The following is a 16,244-nucleotide window of genomic DNA, read 5'->3' as shown; positions in this document are numbered from 1 at the left end:
CCTTACTCATTCTGAAATTCTGCATCCAGTTGTGCTGGCTAAAGTTTTTTAACACAACGTCTTCCCACCAGTTGGACGATAGAGGAAGCATTCAAAGTTGCTTGGGGTTCTGAATAGTGTAATCAGAATGCATCATCAGTACCACAGACATTGTCACAGCTATCAGTTTCCACTGTTTCTGTCGGTTTTTCTTCATTGCTTGCTTCCTGGAATCATTTCTCCCCCGTTTAGATGGTACAACACATTGGGAACCAAGCAGTAATGTTTCGACAAAGTCTACCATTATTATTGAAAATGCGATTGTGGTTTTGCAATTTGACTGATGAGAGCGACTCAACAGCGAAATATAAATGCAGCTCAGCAACCGGTCTGAACCGAACTGAATTAATCTCAGCAAATCGACCTATAGTGTAAACACACTGTAAGCATGGACCAGATCTGCAAACAAGGGTTGTATAGTATAGCCTTTCAAATTTTGGTTCGATTTCTAGAACTAATACCAAACTTAGGAACTAGTGAACAAACTTTTAAAATAGCTAAACTGCACAGAACTGACCTTCATCTCTAGTGTAATTGCACAATCACATGCCAATAAATTGATAATTGTCAACTTTTCAATAAATGTTGACATCATCAACTGCAACATCAAAATTTGATACGATAACAATATGAAAATATTATTGAAGTATCGATATTTTGTTGATATATCGCACACCACTACCGTCATGTTTTAAATTATCAATTACACTAAGCAAAAAGTACCATGCATGTGAACGAATTTCAAGCTAGTACTTTGTTAGCAAGTCAAGGTATTAGTTGTCAAATACATGCAGTTGGAAAGGCTGAAAGAATCCTTTTCGCAGATCTGGTCACAAATGTAGTACAATGACTTCATACAAACACATGTTACCTGTATAACTTTATTTACCCATAGGCAGATATCATGGTCAGTGAGCTATTGGGATCGTTTGGTGATAATGAGCTATCACCAGAATGTCTTGATGGAGCTCAGTCTTTTTTAAAACGTAAATTGTGTCTGCATGTATGTGTGCATGCATGCACACGTATGTGTGTGTTTGTGTTGAGTGTTTCATCAGTGGTGTCTGGATGTGCATGCATATTTTATGAATTATTTATGAATTGTGATATTCCATATTTCGTTTTAAGAAAAGTCTTTATTTCTTAACATTACCCACTTAAGTTTCATCACTGACCTAGTCTACATGAAATTTTCCTCTTTTACATGAGTATACAGTATATTAAAACTGAAGATACACATGTAATAATTAAGTGCATGACATCACTACATCATTCAACAAATTATGAAATTACAAATTCTATCAATATTAGTTTGTAGAAGTCTTTACTGTTCATGAGAAAATATGTAAATTAAATGGCAGGCAATAGCAACACCCAAAGCCAATTTGCAACCAGTTTTGTGGCTTGCTTTTACAAGTACTAAAGTTTGAATGATATCTGATTCTAAACAGCCAAGGTGTGAAAAATAGGATCATGACCTCCAAGAAAAGGTCAACTTGAAAAAGCTGTATGTAGCCTGAGAGCAGTCATGTGGATTTATAAGTCTCCAGAAGGGGTAGTTGGAAAAGGCAGATATGGGCAAACACGGATGTGGACATGGATGCGGACACGGACATTTTCAAATACACTTATGACGCAACAGTTAATTCATACCTAACTTTGTTCTGTATAGTAGTCTTCACCAGACATGGTCTTAAATCACGTAGCAATTATCCATTTATAAGTGCATGTGTGAGGATTGGCTAACACGCTACAAGTACTATAGACGATGTACTATTGTACATTCAAGTACTAATGCAGTTACGTAATTGTACAAGTATACTGTCAGTAGGCCAGATCCAGGAGCTTTCAGCTTTCAGTATAAGGCGCAGGCGGTTATACCTACTAAGATCACCATATTCTGTTAGAAAATGGTATGCATAATATGCTTTGATCTTTGGAGGATAATGAGGTCTTTAAAATCCACTAAGAGACCTGCTAGCAGGTTCTTAAAATGGTTAGTAACCTGCTAGCAGAAAAGACCTCAAGCATCACAAATCTCACTTTCGATCATTGATTTGCAATGCTCCCTCCAAGCATAATCAGGCTGATAGCCTACAGTGGGTGACCAGTCACCCAGGCCAACATGTGGTTAACCACTCTATTCATTTTATAGCCATGCCTAAAAGAATCTGATTATGGGAGGTACAATCTAACATTGTACGTACGTTTGTCACAATGAACGGAGAAGTCCAAAAATTTCACGGAAAGTTCTGTTTAGCGCCCATCTGTTTCTAGAGTGTTTTATGGCTGTTTTTGTTGTCTATTAACTATGGATGGACTTTACCAGGAGCTTATGAGCCGCCGAATGTGGTGAAGGAGCATGAAACTTACGCTGCCTGCCGGGTGCCATCAAAATCCAAATTCATTAGCAATTAGTTTCCATATAAGGAAAGTAAAATCTCATTAGCAGACGCCACATACTAATTGTGAACAACACTCGTAGCAATTTATTTTAAAAACGTGACGTAATTTGGATTGTGATGGAACCGAGTTTCATGCTCCTTCGGCGGCTCATAAGCTCCTGACTTTACCAAGAGCTAACTAGGTAAGCTTCCTTGTAGAACATTATTTTTGCTACGTGTAATGTGGGTGTGGTACATATTAGAAACCGTGCCTGTTCTTCATGCTACTGTGGCACCACTGAAGGCACATCTTGTGACAACTTGTTTTCATCATATAAATTCACACAAGCTGCTTTTTTGACACACATGTTCTTTAAATCCACGAAGATCCTTGTGCTAGGTCTCTAATAACCTACACTTATACTGGTGTACACATGCTATAGAAATCTAATGCATACTCACAGAGATGCAACTGGCATGCCCCAACTTAGCCTTGCAAGCCAGGTATATAGTTATCGGTAGCGTGCTAGCCTATCCTCTGCAAATGCGTTTATAAATAGATAAGCGCAACTTGGAAGTTGTTCTCTGTGTCTGGAAGCGAAGGCTACTGTATAGAACAATGTTAGGTATGAAAAATTGCTGTTGTATAAATGTAAAAGTGTATTTTGAAAGTGTCCGTGTCTGATCATACGTATGTGCCTTTTCCAACTACCCCTCCAGAAGCACAAGCTTAGAAAGTTAACTGACAATGGAATGTTTTGTGCCACTTTTTTGCAAGTCTAATCATTCAATTTATACATATGTACATCTCTTATTCTCACAGATGATGGAATTAGCATTCCTTGTTCATACACTTCATATGTTGTACCAATTTCTTCACCTAAATTACATGCTGACCTAACTAGTACAGAAATCAAGCAAAAGGTACTATTATTACTATTATTTTGTATAGCAGCTTTTATTGCTCACCAATGATAGTCTGCATCATTATACTGTGTACGTATGTATAAGTAGGTGTGCATATGTGATGTAGTTCACATGCTTGTCTTAATACATTCTTTTAGGGCAATGAAAATTTTTATGAAATGTTATATGTCGTACGCCTTAAAAATGTACATTTTCTAAGTGATGTTCAGCCCTGCTTTACTTTTGTGCATCCCAAGAAAGGTGAGTACACAGTTCGTGATTGTAGTGTAAGGAAATTACATGAAGTATTGCTGTTTACGTTTACTACATCATTGGTATTCTTTATCATTGATTATTGTCGTGCATATCTGATTTTGCCATGGACACCTCAAAAAATTGAAGAGGATTTAAATTTAGCAAAAAAAAATGTTATGAGGAAAGAATGTGGGTATGCTACCTGGCTTTCTGAAGTTTTTTGTATGTTTTTATGTTCATCTTCCTGGACCCATATGAACAAAACATCTTAGCCCTTAAACCTGCAAAGAAATTTTGGGAAACGCATGTTCAATATGGGCATGCATGGCAACACTACAAGGGGTAACTTAGCTTACAACTACATATTGATTCAAAGTCTGTTTACTGGGTTACTTGGAAAAAGTTAATGAACATTGTAACTACAGTGATTTAAGCGATAAACAACAATGAGTTGTATCTCCGTGTTTCAAAATTCTAGTTATGTGTTTAATTTTGATTGTGGGTTTACTCACATGAGTTGTATTTGGCCTGATGAAAAATGTGTAATGGCAAATCGAACGGAACTTGTTGCAAGGTTGTAAGAGCAACCACCATCGAGTTGTGGCATCACCGTTTAGGGTTAAGGTAAAACCCTAGATATCACTTTAATCTTTGTTACATTATGTAGAATGGCATAAATTGCGTAGCCATAAAACAGATGCTTCAAATTTTACAGCACTTTGTGCAAGGCATACATATCTATTAAGTTTAAATTGGATTGTGTGGGTTTAAGGTTTAAGCTAAAAGCAGCCTAATGTGTATACACTGTATATAATGTTTTTCATGGGCCACGCCATAAACTGCTTCAATGTAAAGGTTTCTTGCCTGGAAGGTTTATATTGACTCTACACATTCTACACTTCTCACCCCAAAAACTAGCCTCACTTTTCCCTGATGACAATGAAGCTAGGTAAAACTAAGCCCAAACTGGCCTTCAGGTCAGCCAGAAATGCTTTCAGCAAGTTGCTATAAAATTTTAAAGAAAATTGATAAAATGGAATTTTCTACTGACTGAATGATGTCTTCAGACAAGCGTAACTCAATAATGGCTAAGGCTACAGGCTTGATTTTTAACTGTTCGACATCGCTTTAGCCGGACACATGCCCTTTGGCATACCACAGTACGTACAATGCTGGATTACCAGTGTCCTCCTTTGTGTCCCATTCATCTTTGCTGACAGCGAAAGGTGATTTGGCGGTAGCACGTGATGGCTTCCCTTCATACTGGAAATCATCCATTAGTGGCTACTTTGATTGCAGAGGTGATTTTCAAATGGTTCTTGATTCGTAATGCTATGTAACAGGTTGTACATAGCTGACAACAAAGCATAACAGATACTTCACTGTTTAGACGATAATTAATAGCTGGGGTGCACGGCGCCATTTCTTTCTTTTGATGTGGTATACATGGGTTCACCAGTCATAATGATTTATTTTACAAAAAGTTAACAAACAAGTGCACTAAAAATTGGTTTTTCAACTAGAGTAGGGACCATAGCATATTGATAAAAAGTACTGAAACAAGCTGCAGTAGTGCACGATATTAAATCATAGTAAAACAATAAGTGTTGTTTCCCTACCGTGCTCGATACAACATTCCCAGTGCGTTGGAGTATCAAAACGCCACGCTGGGTTATAGCTACCATACAGTTAGACAGAGTGGTGCTGCTACTGTATGATATGTTAGTTATCACCCTGTTGCGGAGCCACTCAGTCTCGTTCGTGACATCATAATAACCGCGAATGGTATTGTTTACCAATGGAACAAAGAGCCAAATAAGGAAATATTGATACAGAATACCAATATAGCACTTAAACCAGCTAAATCTTACAAGTAATCCTTTACACAGTAACACTACAAGTTACCAATACGATAGTTTAACAAATTTCAAGAACAGTCTGCGATGATTTTTGCTCTAGCAATCACTCCCAACGGTCACTATGGTGAAGAACTAACTTCCTCTAGCTTCATGGTTCCATCTCGGATTACGGTAGTCACTTGCTGGTCTTTTTTTCTATTGTACACCATACGACATCACCATACCAACTTCTGACGATGGCAAATCGTATCTGGAACTGCTGCTTCATAACACCGCCCTTTGCTACAGTTTGTAGGCAGTATGTAGGGTCTCTCTTGTAGCCACAAAGTACAATCTCCACGCAATTCAGACAAAATCTTGAGCACAGTGACAGAAACTCAAACCGGAACTTAATTTTACTATCTGTAAACTTTTGCGCACTCCCGTGCACTGGGATATAAAATAGTTATATCCCGTATACTCGGATGATATCATTGTTATTACACTTGTCCTTGGCTCCGCCTCGGACTCGTGTAATAACAATGATATCCTTGTAACGGGATATAACTATAACTTAATTGTTTTACTGTGATTTATTATCATGCACTACTCCAGCTTGTTTCAGTACTTTTTATCGATATGCTATGGTCCCTACTCTAGTTGAAAATTCCAATTTTTTGTGTAATTTTGTTCTCCTTGGTTCACAATTATAATGTGCAGTAGAAAGTGTAACTGCAAGGTAGCAACATAGTCTAGTGGTAGAATTGTAGTGTGACATTTAGAGGTCCTGGGTTAGGTCCTCCAAGCTGTTGCACATTTTGAGATCCTAAGTTTTTATATTTAATTATGTGACTGTCATACAAAAACAGCCTATGAACACTCATAGCAACCTTTGCTGAGTTAAGTTAACAAAATTCAATAATGCAAAACACTATTAGATTTTTGTCCATGGAATAAGTTGCTTCATATAGAACTAGAGGTGTGTGATATAGAATATTTTCCTATCACGATTATTGCACACAACATATCATGATATATATACAACTCATCACTCAGCTAGTGTACTTACAATGATGACACTTGTAACAGTGATGTACTAGAAGTACAATGCAACATGGTACATGACTTGAGAAAGTGGTTTGCCAATGACTTTGATATCCAGCCAGTTCAAAGAATCGATGCACTTTGACTCGTTATATTGAGCGACATAGAGCTTTGTATTGTGGGACTCATTTTTGTAGTGGTTGCTAAGCTTAGTACATTTGCTAAGATAGACTAGTTGGTTGTTACTAAAGGATAATGAAGGCACAAAATAATTGTTTGGGCGATTGTGGATGCGTATTTCTACCCACTGCGTATCAGCCTTTGAACAAACCAAGGAACAGCAAAGCTACTACTGTTACATTGAAATAGGTTAGTAACTTACAGTCCTAAGTACTTAACTTAATATAATAACTTACTTACTGTCCCAATAGCGAAGTTAGTTGGCTTAACTTAGTACAAAAATGATAACAATATAAACTCCATCCCACAATTGCAAGTTTTCTAACATTGCATGTTGAAGCACAGTAACGTATTAATGACGTTTTAACGTATGGACAACGTTTTGATGGCTATTATTAGCCCACACTATTAAAACCACAATTGATCTTCAGATGCTACTCTATAAAACAAATGGGATGAGTTCTCGTTAGTTCTTTCATCTATTAGGTGAGTGCACCCCAAGTTGATATTGCCTGGGCAATATGCGAGTTAAACACCGAGCGGCACCTTTGAATGCTCATGCTAAAGTGATATATATATCAATATATTGTAAAAAATTATATCATTGTATAATTGGGGCGAGCCTGAGCAAACCCCACAAATGGCAGTAGTCACTCGTACATACGACCATACGTCTGACCATTCCCGAGAGTTTACTAACGAACACGGACAGCCCCACACTAGTAGTGCTCAACTGTATGTACGACCGTACGTCTGACCATTCCAGAAAGTTTACGTAACAAACACGGACAGTCCCACACTGGTAGTGCTCAACTGGTACATACGACCGTATGTCTGACCATTCCCGAGAGTTTACATAACGAACACGGAAAAGTGCACCACATGGCTTAGAATTTGTCACTTCGCTCACAACTCATTCTTATCTACATTGACATGGACAAAGAAGACCGTCTTGAAAGAAGGCCGGGAGAGAACAAGAAAGGGCGAGGAGGGAACAATGGCTGGTGAATGCCTGGGTGAATGGTACGTCACGTTGACGATAACTTCCTGTACGAAAAGGCCGTATTTGCGCCACTTGGCTTAGAATTTGTCACTTGGGTTACTACTTCTTATCTACATAGACATGGACTGTCTTAGAAGAAGGCAGGGAGAGAGAGAACGAGACAGGGCGAGGACGGCAGCAGAAATGCCAGAAGCAAGTATAAACCTGATAGACGCCATGCACACTCGCAGAAGAGAGCATGCAATTGGCCAATGAAACTGCAGAAGACAGGGAGATAAGTCCTAGCTGACTATGCTTCCACACAGTTATGTAGCTATATACTGGCAGGCCACTGATGAGCCTCCCAACTTGAACTTTTTTCCACCTTCCTCCAGCTACCTCTAGAGTAGCCTGAGCATTTCTGTGTGTATAGCTACAAACATACACACACATTAAACACTATTCATGGAAATACAGTTGATGCCGCATCACTTTACATAACTCAGGCTCGCCCCATCATGCTTTTAGCATCTGTCTAGTATAGAATCTTTATATCTATATTATAAAACTGAAAAGCCGTCCGTTTGTCTGCATTCCATTTGATGTCAGGCATGTACTCTTGAACTGCTGCACGTTTCGAAGCGTCTTTGTGTTTAAATAAGCGCTCATTATCCAGCTCTACAATGACGGTTTCGAAAAGTTCGTGCAAGCTATCATTTGTCCATTACTGCTCTTTAAATGCGAAGGTATAGAAGAAAAATGACTTAAATTCTTTCTATAAACTGCAAGTAAACACCTATCTCAGTCCATTTTTACAGGTCTTTATAAGACAAAAATATAGTTGTAATCTTGAGTGTAGGACAGGTATGTGAATAGGTTAGACAGCTGTCTTATGTGCAGGAGGTTGTGGGTTCAAGTCTGGTTTGTGAAAACTTTTTTTTTTATTTGGGCACCTTTTCAGTGCACCTTTTTTTTTCGTTCAGGTACCTTTTCAGTACACCTTTAAGTCACTCTGGGTACCTTTTCAGTATAATCATTTTTTTCTCTAGGTAAGTTGTTGAAAGTTCAATGTGTAGCGTGAGTTCGAATCCTGTACTGTATATAACTGTAAACACATGATCATACACGTTACATTTGCCGAGACTGTACACACGTGATATTGCAAATTCAAATTTCATTTGATGTGCTGTGTAAGCATGCCACTTAAGTGAAAACGATCGTCTACCTTTTGTGCGTCTCAAGCAAAGAGACACAAGCAGAACCAAAGATTGGATCCAGCGAAGAGACAGGAAGAAGCAGAACGACAAAGACTGCACCGCCAGGAGGCTTCCACTCGAGCTACCACCTCAACTAGTGCCAGGGTCGACTCACAACATAGACGACGACAATGTGACGCAGAAGCCCATCGTGTGGCCAGCCAGGACGAAGAAAGAAGATCACAGGAACGGATCCGCGATGCATCTGCCCGTCGACTGGCCCGTGAGGACCCACCCACCAGAGAAGAACAACAGCGCAATACAGCTGCCTGTCGACTGGCCCGTGACGACCCAGCCACCAGAGAAGAATCACAACAACGCAATACAGCTGCGCATCGACTTGCGTGTGAAGACCCAGCTACAAGGAGGGAGAAGCAACAACAAAATACAGCTGCTTATCAACAAACTTGGCACGCTACAGAGCTCAGGAGCAGCAGGCTAACACCACACGCAGACAACAGGTACATGCAAGCACACACCCAAGCTTTAGGGGGCTTAACTATCAGCCACACAACTTCTTCATCACTACAGATGTAGGCGCACTTAGTGTAGAATGCACACACTGCGGCGCATTAAAATTTCCCGAGGAGACGGAATCCCTTTGTTGCTTGAAGGGTAATGACCAGTTAGAGGCATTTCCCCAGCCTCAGTCATTCTTAAGACACCTGTATGAAGGTACAGACACGGCGGGTAAACATTTTCTACGTAACATACGTAAGTACAATAGTGCATTTCAAATGACGAACTTTGGCTGTAACGAGATAACTAAGGCTGACTTCAATCCTTCATTTAGAGTACAGGGTCAGGTCTATCATCGTATAGGTAGTTTAGTTCCATCAGCAGGTGAGTCTCCTAAATTTACAATCAGCAAACTGAATTAGCTACTAGATGTGGGATAGTTGATAGGTTAAGGCTTGACATAGTTAGGGGCATTAATGAGCTTTTGCATGACAATAATCACTATGTTCAGCTTAATAAAGTAGCTAAAGAAATATTTGAGCAGCATGATGAGCCAGCGAATGTTAGAGTAGTGATTAACGAGAACAAACGGCCTGTAGGAGAGCATGCTAGGAGGTATAATAGCCCAATGTGTGACGAGGTAGGAGTGCTAATGCCTAATGATAATGTAAATAATAGGGACATAGTTTTGCACTATAGGGATGGGTCTTTGCAGCACATTTCTGAACTTCATAGGGGATATGATCCTTTGCAGTATCCTTTACTCTTTTCTTATGGCACTGATAGATGGCACATCAACCTGAAATTGGCTAATGGTAGGAAATTAACAGCCATGGTGTATTACCGCTACCACATCATGGTTAGGCAGCAAGTGCCTGTATTGCTTAAGGCTAAACGGCTTTTCCAGCAATTCTTGGTTGACGCCTACTGTAAGATTGAAACTGAGCGCTTACAGTTTCTCAGGCGTGAACAAAAGTCACTACGTGCTGATTGCTACCAGGATTGCGGGATGCAATGGTAGATGGGGATGGTGACCCCAGGAATGTTGGTCGTAGGGTGATCCTACCATCATCATTCACTGGTGGACCACGCTACATGCATGAGCGTCAGCAGGACGCAATGACCTACATTAGGAAGTTTGGCCACCCCAATCTCTTCATCACCATGACCACCAATCTTAATTGGCTGGAGATTAGGAACAATCTACTACCAGGTCAGGAGCCTCTGGACCATCCAGACTTAGTGGCCTGTGTGTTTAGGCTTAAGGTGAAGAAATTGTTAGAGATGCTCACAAAGGAGATGATTTTTGGGAAACCATGGGCTTGGCTCTACTCAACAGAATGGCAAAAGCGTGGTTTGCCACATTGTCATTTACTGTTATGGCTTATTCCGGAGCACAAGATCACTCCAGATAAGATTGATGATGTCATCTGTGTTATCCCATGCAATAGAATGGACATGGCTGTCAACAATGGCAACAGGCATAGCTACCCTCTCAGTTTCTTACACTGAGATGCTGGACATCCATCACAAACTGCCATCTATAATGTTGCACTATATACATAGTAGCTATCTTGCACAATCCCACTGTATAGCTACCAAGTGAATTCATATCTATATGACTCAATAACCCTATCACTTACAGTGTATACAAATACAGTAACCAAATCCTTAATTGTATGGTATGCAGTGTCTACAAAACCAGCCGTATGCCTGGAATGACACTCTTACAGTGCCTCATGTATCATTACTGAATTATCACCAGTCCATTACTGATATAAACAAATATATAGTAATAACCAACCGTAATTTCATTTAATTTCTATGTGTATACCACCCTGCACGATAGGGCAGGTACTACAGCTAGTTGTGATATAAGCCTAGGTAAAGATTTTAGCTATAATTAGAGAAAAATGTACCCAAGATGTCATTGCACCTTGTACTTGTTTTTGATAAAAGAGCTTGCAATGTTGTCTGCTGATATATATCACTTATACCACAGCTGCTTGGGATTTTGCTGACATATACACCCACAGCCCTCAGGCTTTGGGTGTATATATCAACAAAATCCTTCACAGCCATGGTATAACTATTACACACACACACACACACACACACACACACACACACACACACACACACACACACACACACACACACACACACACACACACACACACACACACACACACACACACGCACCGCACACCACTATACAGAAGTCCTATTGAATCCAAAAATGTTCATAGATTTTAATGTGAAATGTTAACGTTTTTCATGGACAGGATATTTCTGTTGTAAATTTAATCATGGAGAAAACCTAACCAAAAAATTTACATGAAAAAAATTTCATGGCTCCTTTGACATTTCCTGCACGCATGATTCATTGACAGATTGTCTAGTAGTGAAGGACAAACTACAATTAGCGATATCTAGCAACCATTGCTATATGAAACTATATCTAAATGTGGTATTTACCTTAGGTAAGCAACCAAGTTGGTCATTTACTTTCAATAGAATTGCATCATACTATAGAATAATATTTCTATTGGCCATTGGCAATCACTTATGGTATTCAAGTATTATATTTGTCAACAAATTACCCTTACTAAACTTTGTTTAGTATCTATATTTACATTTGGTATATCCTATTAGATATTCCTACCAACAATGAAAGATTTTGTTGTTTAAAGTTTCCTGTTACAACTAATTCAACTGTACATGGATTTGCTGGATTTTTTGATGCAGTCCTCTACAACCAGATCAATATAAGTATGTTTATATTAAATCACGTGTTACAATTATGTGTGCATACAGAGTGAATTCAGTTGTACATAACAAATACATTCAGTTATACATATACAGCTGTAGTGCCAGAAATAAGTAGTCAGTATTGAGTGGTCATATGCAAGATTAAATTTACAGGTCATTTCCACATTTGGTTGGCTATCCTGCACTTCTGGGAATACCCTATGCGGTGTATATGCAAGTTGCATAAAATGAAGTAACTGCAACTTTTATTCATCTATGTAACACTTTCACACCTCAGATCAAAGGAGCCGCCCGGGCTACATGTCGTGTGTACTATGTATCCCAGCTAGCCAGGCTACATACGAAATGTAGCTGTACTACAACTGGGCAGTGATTATATAGATGTTGAGGCCAAAATTGATTGTGGGGATCGATTAATACTCAACATGATTAGGATGCACAACTTGGATTTTGCCATGAAAACCACTCAGATGGAAAGCATTTTTTATCCTTTCCATTGTATGAGTTGAAAAATGTTGGGCTAAGGTGAGAACTAGTACTATAGCTTATTCACCGATTGTTTCCACACGTTTTTGATTACAGACACACACCCATCATGAAGCTACCACTCTGCATGGAGTAACCACTATACAAGCAAGCTTACCTATCATAGGCTTTTAGTGTACTTTTTCCATAAACGATTCAATAGCACTGATTAAATATACATTAACCGAAATTCTCCGTGATATCTCTAGGATACGTCCGTTCATACTGCAGATTGCACCAATCTTTAAAAATTGCATGACGCATGCGTGTATGCGCACACAAGATTTAAAAACATTTTGTTTCACGGAACAGGTTGCTGATGCCGAGGACTAAGATTCCCAACGTAAGCAAATTGTTCCGTGAAACAAAACATTTTAATTCTTGTGTGCGCATACACGCATGCGTCACGCAATTTTTAAAGATTCGTGCAATCAGCAGTAATAATCGAACGTAACCAGAACTTACCCTGTACTAGGTATTGACCCATAATGAAAATTTTAGGTATGCATATATAATATATCCAGTGGCTGTACTTGTATTGGCTTGGGTGATTCATCGCACTGTACAGGCTATCAGCCTGATAAGTGTTACATATTAGCTGTAACACGGGGCATTCGGGTTTTGCCTGTTTTGTATGCCCTCATGCCCGTGTTACAGCTACAGTATTACATGTAGTACACAGGTGTGGTCTCAGGCATACAAGCATTTTGCTTTGGCTCTGAATCACACTATAGATTGCATATTTATAGTAACACTCCACATTGATCTTGTATGTGTTTGGTGACTTGTGCTAATATTTTGTCAGGTATTGCTCCAGCTAATTACTCTAAAGGCATGTTCAGTTGGTTTCCAGTATATATACCGATCAAGGTAACAATATTATTGTGTATTGTTATCATGGACAATTGTACATTCGTTTGTACAGTATGTATGTATGTCTGTATATCCCAACAAGTCTCTAAATAATTTCTCTGTTGAAGTACTAGGTATAAATATGTGCAAAAACCTGACACAATAGCGCAAGCCTAAATTTCTAGTATAAAGCAAGGAAAACAATGGGTGAAATATTTGTGTATTATTGAAAAAATTCCATTAATTTTTTGAACGTCTCTTTCTTAGTGAAGGAAGGGACTAACTATAGAAACCTGGATATCATCTTATTCGCCTACTCAAGAGGAGTTGGAAAATCGTTGTTTCGTTATAGTAGACCCAAGAATATGCAAGTTATGATCATTTGTTTATGTCACGTCGAAGCGATCATACGAGATCGATTTTTCTTCATGAATTTTGCCTCTCTATGCAGTGAAGAAAGGTTATAGAAGGACAAACTTATCCAGTAAATAATTTCCGTATCCATGGCGAACATGATGGTGAAAATTTCAACCCAGTACATCAATCTGTTTGTACGTTACAACCATTTTAGTAAGCGCCTGTAATTTATTTTCCCTATACTTGCTGAACAAATCGATGTTTCTGTTGTACTTTGTAGGGCTGTAACTCCGAAAGATGTTGGCATGTGAGGCTGAAACTTTGCCAGAAGATATACTTAGCTAAGTAGATTATAAATATGTAATAAACAGGAATTTGAAAAATGCGCTATTGTGTTGGGTTTTCGCAGATCCGGTTACACATATTCCTGATACCAGATATCTATAGCCGTTATGTTAGAGTTAAAGCACCGCCACACGTGTGTACGGAAAATACAGTACGAGGGGGTGTATCGAGAGGCTAATACAGCATGAGGCGAAGCCGAGTGCTGTATTTGCCTCGAGAACCCCCCGAGCACTGTATTTTTCGTACACACAAACAAGGCGGTGCTTTAAGTGTTATATTGTACTTCCTGGTCGCGTCTGGCTCGGAGCGATTTTCTCTAGTACTCAAACTGCTGCGATTTTTGGTGATAAGGATATCAGTAAGTGTTTAACTATTCTATTTCTACGAACTAATAGGATTAGTTTGGCTAGTTTTAGCGATTTACAATGTCACGCACGTGATCAGTCATGCTGTCTTAGTGGAGTCGTGTTTTAAAAGCTTCGTGATCAGACGATCAGTAAGTGTTATACAATCTATTCCTAGCTGTAGAATGAACTCGTAGGATTAGTTTGGCTGGTTTTAGCGATTTACAGAGTTGTTTACGTAACATTCCACAAATAAATTCTCTGCATAACTGTCCTGTATTTGCCCAAGTGTGCTGTATTTGCCCAGTTATGCAGTTGATTAGTAGTGTATGGAGAATACGATACGTGGCATCGCTTTGATCCTCCCACGCAAAGTACAATATATGTATGTAACTTATTTTTTGTTGCTGTTGTTCTATACATGTATTACTGTATTGGGTTGCTATATGCAATAATGTACCAGATTCACACCGCATCTAAAAGAAAACCTCAGGGTTAGTTTATCATATCATACTGTGTATTAGGAATCATTTAAGGTTTTCCAAAAATATCACCCTAGAAACCATCCTCACAATACCTTCGTAGCACCTTGGCAGTATTGTTTAGGTATAAGCCTAAAAGTGCTTTCAGTAGGACCTGAATTGCTTTCAGTAGGCTACCTTTTTTGAAAATTATTTAGTGGACATTTCTACTGACTGCCTAACTAAAGCCCTTACTTGATATCGGCTACACAGGCTTGATTTTTCATTGTTCGACATCACTTCAGTCTGACAGGTGCATTTTAACATTCTGCAGTACATGCAATGCATGCTTTATGGACTTATCTGTGTCCTCCTTTGTGTCCCATTTATTTTTGATGACAGTGAAAGTTGTCGATTTGTGGCTTCCTTGCATTTGTAACTAGTTTTCCATTGTAACTGGAGATTATTTGCAGAGATCTTTCTCATGTTTTTTTCACTTGTAACGTTGTATAACAGACTAAAACGAAGTGTAATGGCCACTTCTCTATTTCAGCAATTGATAGTTGGGCACGCATATTCCTCATTCAGACAAAAGCAATAAGCCTGGCACCACTCTGTGTATATGAGAGTTCGCCAGTCATAATAATGTTACACGAAAGTAAACAAACAAGTACAAAGAAAATTAAGTTTGATTAGGGATCAAAGAAATAAAATGTCTACCTGAAGATATGCTAGTGGACTTTAATCCATTAATCCCTAGTTCAGTAATGGGTACAGGGATTAAATGTTACCCGCTGAGCGAAAACCTGACTTGCTTGCATAATTCTGGTTTTGAGATAAATGCCATTGAAATAAACTGGGTAAAAAAACGTGAGCTACAAAAATAACTTTACACACATTTTAATAGCAAAGACACAAATTGAGGTCTCTAATACACTGCTGGATTCGCCTCTTTGTTGAGAGTAAGAATATTGTTTCATTTCTCTACCATGAAGCACACGTGAGTTGTGTGTATTTGTTTACGTTGTGGTAAAACATGACTTTTATCATTGCCATGTCTCACCTTGGAACATCCTTGTTGCTTATTAGCATGGATATATTTAGGCCAAAAGCTATATAGTGATGAATTCCCCAGTTCATGGTGAATAGAAAAACACAAGTCCGAACTCTGTAGACCGTTGCATTTGAGACTTATGATCGATTAAACAAGTTTTTCCTGTATAGGCACTGTACAAATCAATTGTT

General features: G+C 38.8%; 1 protein-coding gene across 2 annotated transcripts in view; it reads left to right on the top strand.

Annotated features, from left to right (window-relative positions):
• LOC136239608 (protein arginine N-methyltransferase 5-like) overlaps positions 1–16,244 on the top strand; it is a 69,548-nt gene that overhangs the window by 51,544 nt on the left and 1,760 nt on the right. For both annotated transcript variants that reach the window (XM_066030373.1, XM_066030372.1), the window contains 5 exons: positions 935–1,025; positions 3,247–3,347; positions 3,488–3,590; positions 11,999–12,115; positions 13,446–13,510. In XM_066030373.1, the coding sequence (XP_065886445.1) occupies positions 935–1,025; positions 3,247–3,347; positions 3,488–3,590; positions 11,999–12,115; positions 13,446–13,510 (477 nt within the window). The remainder of the gene's footprint in view (positions 1–934; positions 1,026–3,246; positions 3,348–3,487; positions 3,591–11,998; positions 12,116–13,445; positions 13,511–16,244) is intronic.

This window comes from Dysidea avara, chromosome 11 (genome assembly GCF_963678975.1).
Source record: "Dysidea avara chromosome 11, odDysAvar1.4, whole genome shotgun sequence".
Classification (NCBI taxonomy): Eukaryota; Metazoa; Porifera; class Demospongiae; order Dictyoceratida; family Dysideidae; genus Dysidea; species Dysidea avara.
Note: the sequence above shows the minus strand (reverse complement) of the source record. Positions and strands in the feature narration are given on the sequence as shown.